General features: G+C 42.1%; 1 protein-coding gene across 1 annotated transcript in view; it reads right to left on the bottom strand.

The window, feature by feature from the left end:
- The window catches only part of PIWIL2 (piwi like RNA-mediated gene silencing 2), a gene marked incomplete at its 3' end in the record, with an annotated part of 71,899 nt that overhangs the window by 16,392 nt on the left and 41,367 nt on the right, over positions 1-14,140 (bottom strand). Inside the window, exon 19 of the mRNA XM_080674443.1 lies at positions 13,234-13,339. Within this exon, the coding sequence (XP_080530569.1) occupies positions 13,234-13,339 (106 nt within the window). The remainder of the gene's footprint in view (positions 1-13,233; positions 13,340-14,140) is intronic.

Here is a 14,140-nt window from a genome sequence, read left to right as displayed (position 1 = left end):
CTCCTAGTTCATAGGTTGATGCTCAGCCACTGAAACACACCAGCCAGGCTGTCCTCCTGTTTGTTTGTTTTTGGTTCTCTGATTGAGTGATTTTTCAAACCCTGTCTTCTAATTCACTGATTTGATCCTTGGCTTCTCGTAATCTGCTGTGTATTCCTTCCATTGTGTTCTTTATTTATTCTATGTCATTCTTTGTTTTCATAGTTACTATATCTTTTCTCATGCTATTGAGCATCTTTACCATCATTCTGAACTCTATATCAGATATATTTCTTATCTCATTTAACTCTTATTCTGAAGAATTCTCTTATTCTTTGATTTGGGGGGTGGTTCTTTTGTCTCCTCATTTTGGCTGCCTGTTTGGGTTTACATCTATATATTAGGTAGACCTGCTATGCCTCTTAATCTCCATTACAGGGTAGTGTCAAAAGCTGTTTCTGACTAACTAGATCAGGCAAAGACTCAAAAAGCCTCTAGAGACTGCCTCTGCCTACAGACTGATAGTATTCCCTCTTGACTTGCCCTCAGGCAATCATCCACAGGTATGGCTAGAGTTTTTTTCAACATGGTGGGGCAACTGCTTCTGCTTGGAGGCGAGATGTTATTCTCAGTCTCTTAATGGGCCTCAGAAACTCCATACTGTGGGGCAAAGTGTTTTCCAATAGGGTGGGTCAATTGTCTTTCCCCCAGGGAAAACCACAAAGATAGCAGTTGTCTGCACGAAAAAGATGACCTCTGCGGCATGAAGGAATGACTCAGCACAGGAAACCAGGGTGTCTGGTTTCTGAGCTCTAATCCCAGAGGTCCCTATCCTGGCTTCTCCTCATGCAGCTCCATTCCACTCTGCCCTCCTTCTGCTGGAGCACAAGGTGAGTGGCTCCACAGGTAATTTTGTGTGTTGTCCCTTTAAGAGAGTGCCTAAATTTCCAGCCATCTCTCCCTGGGAGACAGCAACCCCACTGCTTTTCACAGCCAGATGTTATGTGGGTACCCTTCCCAGTTCTGGTACTCTCTGCTAGGGGACCCAGTTTGGGGATTAGAGTTCTCAGTGGCAACACCCCCAGCTGAGGTATCTCTAGGGAACTTCAGATGCTGTCTGTGGGAGCCTGGCCAGCCCTTTTGCACCTTTGCCCCTCCTACCAGTCTTTGCAGTCTCCACTTTCCATCCTCAGTTATCAGGGTTCTCTCTAGCAAGTTTTCTGTTTATTATTCAGGAAGTTTTTATATATTTTAGTTGTAATTCCAGTTTGGTCCTGGGATTGTGTCCGTGCAGCATCCACATATTCCACTGCCATTTTTAATCCTCCCTGTAGGTTTTGTTTTTTTGTTTTTGTTAATCCTCACCCAAGGATGTTTTTTCCATTGATATTTTAGAGAGAGTGGAAGGGGGATACAGAGAAAAATTGATGTGAGAGAGACACATCAATTGGCTGCCTCCTGCACGTGCCTCAACCCAGGTTGGGAATTAAGCCTGAAACTGAGGTACAAGCCCTTGAATCGAAGCAAACCCGCCACCCTTCAGTCCGCAGGCCGACACTCTAGTTACTAAGCCAAACCAGCAAGGGCTGTGTGTATGTTTTTAAATTAAGACACTTCATTTTTTAGATCAGTTTTAAATTTACAAAAAAATTAAGGCCACAGTACACAGTTTTCACCAACCTACAGACACAGTTTCCCCTATTGTTACATTACATTAGGGCTATCAGTTGTAAAGCCCATAGTTTGTATTAGGGTTCACTCTTTGTATTGTATATTCTATGGGCTTTGACAAATGCATAATGTCACATGCCCACCATTATAGTATCATCCACATATATAAAAAGCCAGGAACCGTAATAGCCATAACGACCGGTTGCTATGATGCCCATTGTGGCCAGCGAACTGCCCGATCAGAAGGTGGGACCAGCCGGCCAACCTCACAGCCCCTCCCCTCTGCCGGCCTGCCCCTGATCAGACTCTCCCACCCCAATTAAGCGCAGGGCGGCCAGCCAAATGCCCCCTCCCTTCCACCCCCAACCCCCATCAGCCCCAACCCTGATCAGCCAGCCCCACCACAGTAGGCCCGCAGCCCCTCCCCCTGACCATCCTGCCCCTGATCGCACCCCCCACCCCAATAGGAGGTGGGGCTGGGTGGCCAACCTCCTGTAGCCCCTCCCCCTGGATGCCCCACCCCTGATCACACACCCCACTCCAATAGGGGACGGTGCTGGCCAGCCAACCCCCTGCAGCCCCTCCCCCCTGGCCAGCCATGCCCCCGAGGGCCCCCACCACCCTGATCAGACCGCAGCCCCTTCCCCTGGCCAGCCCTGCCCCTGACTGCCACCCCACCAAAATAGATGGCGGAGTTGGCCAGCCAACTTCCCATAGCCCCTCCCCCTGGCTGGCCCCGCCCCTGATCGTCCCCTACCCCAATAGGAGGTGGGGCCAATTGGCCAATCTCCTGCAGCACCCCCCACGCAGCCCCTCCCCAAATTGGCCCCCCCACCCCGATCAGGAGCAGGGCCAACTGGCCAACCACCCATGCCCCTCCCCCAGGCTGCTGGCCCCTGATCAGCACTCCCCACCCTATTCAGGGGTGGGGCCGGCTGGCCCACTGCCCACAGCCCCTCCCCATGGCCGGCCCCGCCCCCAATCGGCCTCCAACCCCAAATGGGGGTGGGGCCTGCCACCCAATCGCCTGCAGCCCCTTCCCCAAGCCAGTCCAGCCCTGATCAGGCCCCGCCATCTCCTCCTCCCCACAGGCCCAGCCCCGATCCACCCCGATTGGGGCCAGGCTGGCCAGATCCCACCCGTGCACGAATTTGTGCACTGGGCCTCTAGTATACAATAGTTTTATAGCCTTAAAAATCCTCTGTGCTCCATCTATTTGTATTTACTTTCCTCATTTTCCTGAACCTCTGGCAAATACTTAACTTTTTTTTACTGTTTCCACAGTTTTGCCTTTTTCAGAATGTCATATAGTTGGAATCATATAGCATATCACTGTTTCAAATTGGCTTCTTTCACTAAGTGATATGCATTTACGTTTCCTACATGTCTTTTCTTAGTTTTGTTGTTGTTGTTGTTGTTGGTTTTATGCTGACTATTCCATTATCTGGATGTACTGCAGTTCACCATTTTAGTTGCTTCCAAGATTTGTCCATCTTTTAATCAGGATGTTTGTTTTCTTGAGTTTTAATAGTTCTTTGTATATTTGGATAACAGTTCTTTATCAGATATGTATTTTGCAAATATTTTCTCCTGGTCTGTAGCTTCTTTCATTCTTTTAGTGTCTTTCATAGGGCAAAAGTTTTAAATTTTAATTAAGTCCAAATTACCAATTTTCTTTCTTTCACCAATCATGGTTTTGCATCTAAAAGTCATCACCAAACCCAAGGCCACTTAGATTTCCTCCTATGTCATCATCTAGAAGTTTTATAATTTTTCATTTTAAATATGTTTGTAATACATTTCGAGTTAGTATTTTGTGAAAGGTAGTTAAGTGTATAGATTCTCTTTTCTCTCTCTCTTTAGGTATGGGGCTGGACCACTTGTTGAAAAGGCTACCTTTTTCCCATTACAGTGACTATGCTTTTTTATTAGTCACTGGACTCTTATTTGTACAGGTGTATTTCTGAGTGCTCTATTCTGTTACACTGACATATCTATTCTTTTGTCAATACCATACCATAGATTATTGTAGCTTTACAGAAACCCTTTAAATTGAGTAATGTTAGACGCGACTTTGTTCTTCTTCAGTACTATGTCTTTTACTTTTGCATTTGATTTAAACGTTAAGTTTGTAGAAATCAACAAAATAACTTGCTGAAATTTTGATTGGGATTACATTGACTCTATAGATCCAGCTGGGGAAGAACTGACATTTCAAAGATATTGAGTCTTCCTATCAATGAACATGGGTTATCTCTTCATTTATTTAGATATTTTTGAATGAAAAAAAAAGTTTTATAGTTTCTCTCATGTAGGTTTTGTACAAACTTAGATTTATACTTAAATATTTCAAATTTTGGTGCTCATGTAAATGGTATTGATTTTAATTTCAAACTGAAATTGTTTATTGCTAGTACACAGAAAAGGAATTGACTTTTGTATGTTAACTTTTGGCAACCTTGTAATCCTTAATTATTTAGTTCCAGTAGAATTTTTGTTGATTCCTTGATATTTTCTACATAATCATTCTATCTGCAAACAAAAAGTTTTCTTTCTTCCTTCCCAATCTGGTATACTTTTATTTCCTTTTTAAAAAATTTGTTGCTTTTACAGAGAGAGGGAGACAAAGAAAGGGGGGGGGGGAGAGGCAGAGAGAAACACATTGATCACATTGATCTATTGTTCCATTTATTTACGCATTCATTGGTTGACTCTCGTATGTGCCCTGACCGGGAATCAAACCTGCAACCTTGGTGTATCAGGATGATGCTCTAACCCAGTGGTTGGCAAACCATGGCTCCCGAGCCACATGCGGCTCTTTGGCCCCTTGAGCTTGGCTCTTCCACAAAATACCACGTGTGGGCGTGCACGTACAGTGCAATTGAAACTTCATGGCCCATGCGCAGAAGTCGGTTTGCGGCTCTCAAAAGAAATTTCAATCGTTGTACTATTGATATTTGTGCTCTGTTGACTAATGAGTTTGCTGACCACTGCTTTAACCAACTGAACTACTTGGCCAGGGATTCTCTTTTTTTCTCTTTTAGCATGTTTATCTTATTTTAAACTTTATTTTTATTATTTACACTATTACAGATGTCCCCATTTTCTCTCCCTTTGCCCACTTTCAACCAGCCCTCACCCCTCACTTCCCTCTGGTCAACACTACGCTGTTGTCTGTGTCTATGGGTTATGCATGTATGTTCTTTGCCTAAACCTTTCACCTTCTTTCATGCATTTCCCCCTTTCCCCTCCCCTCTGATAGCTGTCAGTCTGTTCCTTGCCTCTGATTCTATTTTGTTCGTCATTTTATTTTGTTCATTACATCCTTTTCTTGTCTTTTTGTATTAGCTAGGACTTCTGGTATGATACTGAGTGTACAAGCAGTGAGAGGGAAAATACTTGTCTTGTTCCCAATTCTTAATGGAGAAGCATGTAGTTTCTCACAATTAAGTATAATATTAGCTGTAGGGTTTTTGTAGATGTTATGTATTAAGTTTATAAGGTTCACCCTCTATTACTAGTTTGCTAGAGTTTTTGTAAATCATGAATGGGAATTGAATTTTGTCAAATGCTTTTTTGCATCTATAGATGTGATATTTTTCTCCTTTAGCTTATTGATATGATAAACTACCTTGATTTTCAAATCAAATGTTGAATTACCCTTGCATAACTGGAATTTAAGCCACTTCATTGTTGTATTGTTCTTTTCCAAGAGTTGCTGTAACAATGAACTAAAACTGAGTGGTTTAGAATCATAGAAATTTATTATCTTACAGTTCTGGAGGGTAGAAGCAGGATATCAAGGAGTCAGCAGGGCCATGATTCCTCCAAGGCTCTGGGAAAAGAATACTCCCTAGCCTCCTCTAGCTTCTGGTAGTTTCTAATAATTCGTGCTGTTTCTGGGCTTGTACATACACCACTCCAATCTCTGCCTGTACCATCACAGCACCTTCTCTCCAGTGTGTCTGTGTCTCTGCTTCTTTACATGGCCTTCACCCTATGATTCTGTGACCAAATTTCCCACTTCTTAAAAGAATATTAATCATTGGATTAGGACCCACCACAATCCACCTACTTCATTTTAACTTGACTGATCTGCAAAGGCCCTATTTCCAAAGAAGGTTACATTAACAGGTTCTGGGCACACAAGAATTTGGAGAGCCAGTATTCACTTCAGTACAGCCATGGTGTATAATTTTTCATACATATTGTTTCATTTGATTTGCCATTTTGTTGAGGATTTTTACATCTTTGTTTCTGAAAAATATTGGTCTCTAGTGAAATGCATTTATCTGCTTTTGGTGATAAGTGGTATTTTTTTCTTTTCTTTTTTGTTAATCCTCACCTGAGGATATTTATTCCATTGATTTTTAGAGAGTAGACAGGAGGGAGGGAGGGAGACGGGGTGGGGGGGTGGAGAGAGAGAGAAATATGGATGTGAGAGAGACACATCTATTGGTTACCTCCCACACGCTCCCTGACTTCTCCTTGACCAGGCAAGGGATTGAACCTGGAACCCAGGTACATGCCCTTGACCGGAATTGAACCCCTGACCCTTGCAGAGGGTGAGGAAGTGGGCAGTGATGCTCTAACCACTGAAGCCAGAGCAAGTGATATTTTATTTTGATTTTCATTTCCATAACAATTGATATTAAGCTCTTTTTCTGTGCTTCTTGTCTATTGTATATGCTCTTTGGAGAAATGTCTATTCAAATGTTTGCCCAATTTATTTTTCTATTTTTATTGACTTCAGAGAGGAAGGGAGGGAGGGAGAGAGAGAGAGAGAGATAGAAACTTCAATGATGAGAGAGAATCATTGATTGACTGCCTCCTACATGCTCCCCACTGGGAATTGAGCCTGCAACCCGGGCATGTGCCCTGACCACAGAATCAAACTGTGACCTCCTGGTTCATAGGTCAATGCTCAACCACTGAGCCACGCTGGCCAGTCTGTTTGCCCAATTTAAAAATGGGTTGTCTCTTTACTGTTCACTTCTTTATATATTCTGGAAACTAGACCATTACCAGATATAGCAGATAAATTTGTCCCATTCCATGGATTATCTGTGATTTTCTTGACAGTGTCCTTTTTGGGGGGTTGAGGGCTCAATTAGAAGAACTTGGGCCCCCTTGATAGTGTCCTTTGAGGCACAAAAGATTTTAATTTTTATGAAGTCCCATTTGGGAGAGGGAGAGGGAGAGAGAGGAGGAGAAGTGAAAGGAGAGAGGGAGAGGGAGGGGGAGGGAGAAATATTGATGTGAGAGAGTCACATCAATTGGTTATCTCTTGCACTAGAACAGTGATCAAACCTGCAACTCAGGTACATGCCCTTGACCAGGAATTGAACCTGTGACCTTTTGATGAGTGGGCTGATGCTCTAACCGCTTAGCAACACTGGGCGGGGCACCAATAGTTTTTCTTTACTTCTGATTTTTAGTTCTTTAAGTTTATAGCCCAAAGTGAGGAATGTACTCAGGATCACCACTAATTTTGAGGCCCTGTTTCTAGTTTTTGATCCCTAAAGACTTCCAAGTTTCCTGCAAATCTTTTAAACATTTTTTAAAAATAAATCTTTATTCAGATTATTACAATTATTTCTCCTTTTTCCCCCCATAGCTCCCCTCCACCCATTTCCCACCCCACCTTCTACCCTCACCTCCCCCCACTGTCCTTATCCATAGGTGTATGATTTTTGTCCAGTCTCTTCATGAACCCCCCATACCCCTTTCCCCCTGAGAATTATCAGTCCACTCCTTTTCTATGCCCCTGATTCTATTATATTCACCAGATTATTCTGTTCCTCAGGTTTTTAATTCACTTGATTTTTAGGTTCACTTGTTGATAGATATGTATTTGTTGTTCATAATTTTTATCTTTACTTTTTTCTTCTTCCTCTTCTTTAAGAATACCTTTCAGCATTTCATATAATACTGGTTTGGTGGTGATGAACTCCTTTAGCTTTTTCTTGTCTGTGAAACTCTTTATCTGCCCCTCAATTCTGAATGATAGCTTTGCTGGGTAGAGTAATCTTGGTTGTAGGTTCTTGCTATTCATCACATTGAAAATTTCTTGCCACTCCCGTCTGGCCTGCATAGTTTCTGTTGAGAAGTCAGCTGACAGTCGTATGGGTGCTCCCTTGTAGGTAACTAACTGTTTTTCTCTTGCTGCTTTTAATATTCTCTCTGTCTTTTGCTCTTGGCATTTTAATTATGATGTGTCTTGGTGTGGTCCTCTTTGGATTCCTTTTGTTTGGGGTTCTGTGCGCTTCCTGGACTTGTAAGTCTATTTCTTTCACCAGGTGGGGGAAGTTTTCGGTCATTATTTCTTCAAATAGGTTTTCAGTATCTTGCTCTCTCTCTTCTTCTGGCACCCCCATAATTCTGATGTTGGTACGCTTGAAGTTGTCCCAGAGTCTTCTTACATTATCTTCAACTTTTTGGATTTTTTTTTTTTTTTTTGCTTTTTGCTTTTTCGGTTGAGAGTTTTTTGCTTCTTTGTATTTCAATTCTTTGACTTGATTTTTGTGTTCCTCTTGTCTGTTTTTGGGTCTCTGTGTAATATTTTTTATTTCGGTCAGTGTATGTTTAATTTCTAGTTGGTCCTTTTTCATATCTTCAAGGGTCTCGTTAAATTTATCGGCCTTTTCTAGGGTATTCTTAAAAAGCCTTATAACCGTGGTTTTGAATTCTATATCCAGTCGTTTGTTTTCTTCCATTTCTTTCGTTTGTGATCTGATTCTTTGACGCCGCATTTTCACTGCTTCCCTGAGTTGGTAAGGTAGATTTGTGTGCTAGGTTTCCTATATGGCCCAGTGGGTCGGCCTCCCCAGTTAACCTGAGGTGGACACTCTTGGTGCACCCCTTTGTGGACTGTGTGTACAGCCTTGTTGTAATTAAGTCTTGATTGTTGTTGGTATCACTGGGAAGAATTGACCTCCAGGCCGGTTGGCTGTAAGGATCAGCTGTGTCTATGCTGGGAGAAGTTCAGTGCTGGAGACAGCCTTATAGGATTAGACTTGCAAATTGCAATAGCCTCTGTGCTCAGCTTGGATGGGGTGAAGTCTCAGTCTTGGCTTCCCGTCAGCCTTGCCCTCCCACGTGCCTTCAGACCTCTGCCTTCCCGGCTCCTGAGTCTCCGCCCGAGAGTCCAGACTCCCCACACAAGAGCGTGGGTCCCCAGGGCCTCGCCTGGAACTGGGGTTCACTGCAGTCAGAACTGGGGCTCAGTGCAGTCAGGAGCCTCTGACTCCCTTCCACTAGGAAAAGCCTGTGGCAACCTCCGCAGCCTTTGTGCGCACTGGCACGCGCGCGCTTGCAGTCCTCCGCCTTCCCCGGCTCCCGAGTCTCCGCCTGAGAGTCCAGACTCCCCCCGTAAGAGCATGGGTCCCCAGGGGCTCGCCCGGAAGTGGGGTTCAGTGCAGTCAGAACTGGGGTTCAGTGCGGTCGGGGGCTTCCTTCCCCCTTCCACCAGAGAAAGTCAGCCAGGCTCTCAGCCGCCCTTCCTCTCTGCGCGCACAAAGACCCTTTGCCGTACCTCCAATTCTCTGTGAGCTTTTCTCTTTCCTTCTAGTTGTAGAATTTTCACTCAGCCGGCTTTCCTGTTGTTCTGGATGGTGTCCGTTCTGTCTTTTAGTTGTAGTTTTGAAATTGTTGTGCGAGGCAGCAGTTTAGGTGTTTACCTATGCCGCCATCTTGTTTTCTCCCTCTTTTAAACATTTTAGCTGTCTCTTCCAGAATTAGCATATGTCCCTAAAGTTTCTGTTCTTTTGTACCTCAGCTTTCTTATTCTTTTTTTGCTTTATTAGTGTTCAATTAAACTTTATATTATCTATTACATAATATATTACATATGTATATACACACATTTATGTATACACGTGCACATATATATCTATACATACACACATACACGTGTGTATATATGTTTAATATATTTCTTTTTAAATACTGCATGCCAAACATAGTACTTATAATACTGTTAACAGAAATAATGTAGGGCTTAGAATGATGTTTTTTTATACAGGGAGATTTAAGGTGTCTGGAGTATGAAAAACTTTGGAACACTAGCACCCGGGGTTAGCATATCTGATTTTATGGACTGAAAAAATTCAAGAATGAGCTGTAGTTGCTCTAAGAACTTATATACCTCTCAGTTACTCTTATTCCTAAGATGTAGCCCTTTGGTACCCCAAAGAAAGATGATAGAGGTTTTCTAGGGCCATCTACCCTAAGTGGGTTCTAAACTCTGATCACTGTCCACCTAGAAAACACCAAGATTATGAAAAGCACTCCTCAGAAAAAAACTTCTTGAATGGAAAAGGACTTCCAAAAATCAGTTACTCCTTTAAGCAAGAAGAACACTGCAAAAATGGTCAATATGCACTTTTTTACTGATACTAATGGGTCTTGCAACAATTTGAAGAGCACTTATTCAATAAAAATGGTGGAGTCTTGGAAGAACAATGATTTTGAGGTGTTTAAACTTGTTCTATGCACATCCCCCTTTCTTTGAAGTAGTTTTTACACCTTGCAACTTCACTACTATTAATGTGAAAACAATCTACCAGTCCCTAGAGGGGGCAGAACAAGTTCAAGGCATTTAAAGAAATATTTGTGTAGTCATTAGCTGAATAAGGTAAGTATGGGGAGATTTCAGTGGCTATGCACAGTTCAGACACAGATCACAGAATCAGGCCAATAAACTCATCAAACAAGCAAGACTAACAATTCTTGGGAGTGGAGATATAATTTACAGAGTTGCCACATTATACTAAAAATGTCCAGTTTCCCATAAAAATTTTTGAGGCACGCCAACAAAGTATGGTCCATACACGTGGAAAAAAAAAATAGTCAATAAAAATTGTCACCAATGTTGGTTTTACTAGACAAGTACTCTAAACCAACTATTTTATTTAATGTATTTATTTATTTTATTTTTGTTAATCTTTTCTTTATTCCCTCCATTAGTGTGTACTCACACTCAGCATAAGTGGGGTCAAGGATGGTCTCATTAGATAGGTATTTTCCCCTTCTCTATGGGATCTAGAGAAGGAGCTGGGGTGAGAAGGACGCAGACATAACAATAACTTTCCCAGTCCTTTGAAACTGTCTCTCACTAGCTAAACCAACCAGAAGCCAGGCAAGGGAGCCAATGATGTAATCAACATGCGCCAATCTTCCAGGCACAGAGCAGGGTGGGAAGAAGTTGGGAGGAGATCTAGAAGAGCAAATAGAAAAAATCCATAGTTTCTCTCCAAAACAAAAATCACTGACCACGTTCTAAAGGTTAAGATAAAAGAAAAGAACGTTTAAGAAATTCAAGAATAATGATCAGAGAAAAATATGAGGCAGGGTAGCAAAAAGCTAGGAAAATTCCTTGTCAAGTGGAATGGAGTAACTGAGATAGCCGAACAAACTGGAGGAACAATTTACAGCCAGATCCAGGTCACTAGCGCGGAAGCCCCGGGTGCCTACCAACAGGCAAAACTGGCTCCAGATCTTGCCCCCAGGTGGCCTTTCCTCCCCTGGCATAAAAAAAACAAACAACAACAAAAAAAACTAACAAAAAACCCACGATTCTTTTCGTTGTTTTCCCCCACATGAGTCTAACACTCTTTTCTACCTGATGCAGTGGTTCTTGGATCAGGACTGCAACGGCAGGTGTCAGAAGCTGGGCAAGTAGTCATTTGTTAGAGCTGCTGTAATGAAGTGCCACTAACTGGGTGGCTTAACCAACAGAAATGTACTATCACCCAGGCCTGGAGGTTAGAAGTCCAAACTCAAGGCGTTGGTAGGGTTGGTTCCTCCTGAAGCTTGTGAGTCTTTTCCAGACTCCTTCCTAGCTCCTGGTTGCTGCAGGTGTTCCTTGGCTTGTAGACTGTGATCTCCCTGTGCCTTCACATTGTCTTTATTCTATGTGTATTTGTCTCTGTGTCAAAATCTCTTTTCATAAGAACATAGTCATATGGATTAGGGTAGGGCCCTCTCTAATGACCTCATCTTAATTGGATCATATGTACTAGTAAAGACCCTATTTCCAAATAAGGTTACATTCACTGGTAGAACTTCAACAACTTTTGGGGTGGGGGCACAATCCAACCCACAACAATCTCTAAACAGGAATCTATATTTCAAAATATTTACGTTAGAGTTCCTAAGCGTCTGATGGTGTTTTCACCCTCTCTGGCAAAACTGAGGTTTGCTGGCTTCTCCAAATGTTAGGAATATTCAGAATGAAACTACTCAACAAATAGAATGCAGTGGAACTGATCCTTCATGACTTTCCAGGCTGAGGTATAAAAGGCAACATGACTTGCACCTGTTCTCTCAGTTTCTTGGAACACTCACGGCTTGAACCCAGATATTAGGCTGAGGAAGCCCAAATTAGCAGATGTGGAAAGACCACAGGAGGAGGCCCACCTGGAGAGGGACTGGAGCCCACTGTGCCCTGTCCAACTGCCTGACCATGAACGCAATAAATGCTCACTGCATGTCACTAAGTTTTACAGTAATTTGTTACACATGCATCAATAACCAAACAGTGCTCAAGTAATTTACAACCCAGAGGGAAAGTTACATAAAGATCCAAGTAATTAATATAAGGCAGGATGTGCTAATTACTACACAGAATATAAACTAAGGGCCTTGGGAGAGGAACATAAAGATATGTCTAGCTAAGGGCTGGAGCAGTGGGGGGCATAGGGAAAGGCTGAACAGAAGTAACTTTCAAGCATGGGCCTAAAAGACAGAACTTTGAAGGAAAGCAATCACAACAAGAAAAAGGAAGGTGTGTTAGAACCTGGTAACAAAACAACATATCACATGGACCTCCTTAGAGACAAAAATTCAACTTATTTTCTACATAACCTCCAATCAATCCTGAAACAGTATCAAACTATTTGAGGGACACCATAAGAAATGTTACTCTAAAAAGAAACAAGGTAGAATTCTAGAGACTGACTTTAATCACATGAAATTATTAAAATTTCTTGCTGGTCAATCTTCATGCAAAGGGCTAACTCTGACCCTAGCAAATGAAAGTTACTTTATCAGTGCTCCCTTTGATGTATTGGCCAAGGAAAAACCCAGTATTTTGCTTGTTCATTTTCCCAGACCCTATATCAGCTTAATGATAGCAATTCTCCATGGTTAGCATTCCTTTGAGTTCTAGGGGTGATTTAGAGGGAGGCATTTGTCTTGAACCAAAATGAAAAGAGCCAGCAGTGCCTAATGACAGCCATAAAGCTGAGTAAAGTCATATACTGCTTTATTGCTGATATTTACTCTCAGTTTCCCTGATAAGGGCATGAAGTCGATGTCTATAGGCATCAGGCTGACAACCTGGGAAATAATCATTACTTACCAAACCAATTCAGAGATTTAGCTCTTTAAGCTGCTGTGTATAAGCAGAAGCCTGAAGGCAGTCCTTGTTCAGCTACCTGTTCAGCATGACTAACTCTTCAGTCTGTTCAAGAGACTCACCTTCAATGTGGGATCCCTTCTACTAAGTCAGACTTCCTCTTAAAGTGCTCAGGTAGGTAGTCCTTCAAAATCCCAAAACTTTAGAATTGACATTCTCCTCACCTCATAAAACTTTTTTAAGGAGCCCACCAAACACAGCTTCAGGCTATCCACAATCTCTTGATGAGGCATCTGGAATACTACTCGTGAATACCACTTTGTGAGGGTGCTGGGGTGGAGGCAGTAAGAAAGAGAAAGAGAAGAGGATAAACACACTCACAGAGTAAGGCCCATGGGCTGAATGTTAGCACACACAGGCTTCTATGCACCAATCCAACACTAAGTAGTAAATGCATTTATGTTACATGTAAAAACACAAAGTGATGTGGGGGAAAATACAGGTATAATTGTGAATATTTGCTATAAAACTGCTTCCAGTTGAAAAAATGGGACAACATTGATATCCACCAACTGAGGACTAGTTAAATAAATAGTGCTGTGGCCTACAATAAACTCCATACAACAGTTAAAGAGAATTTGCTTTTATTGATGGGACACTGTCCAAGATACACAGTTTAAGTACAAAAAACAAGCTGAGTAAGAGTAGATATAGTACTATGCCATTTGTATATACATACATACAGCACCTATGTGTGTCAGTATATGCATAGAAGAGAATCTGAAAGTATATATAATCAAACCTTAGGTAATGGTTGAAATAAGATGAACCATGAAAAACTCACTTCCTAATTTCTACAGATATTTGCATGACCATGCCTTATTTTTACAATCAGAAAAAATAAACAAAAAACTCCCCTCGTTTCTGGAGTTAAAAGATAATCACCAACAAGACACAGTCCCCATTCTTAAGGAGACAGCACTGTAGCCAGGAAATAAACTTACACAGATGACAAGTTTGGTAAATAGACTGTGTAAACTAATTTCACAGGGAGATAGAGGAGGAAAGACTTGAGTGTACTTTTATGTATTAGGTAAAAGGCAATATACTATAATACAAAATACTAAAAAA

The sequence above is a fragment of the Plecotus auritus genome (assembly GCF_963455305.1).
Source record: "Plecotus auritus genome assembly, chromosome: 6".
Classification (NCBI taxonomy): Eukaryota; Metazoa; Chordata; class Mammalia; order Chiroptera; family Vespertilionidae; genus Plecotus; species Plecotus auritus.
This window is presented reverse-complemented; position numbering and strand designations above follow the sequence as displayed.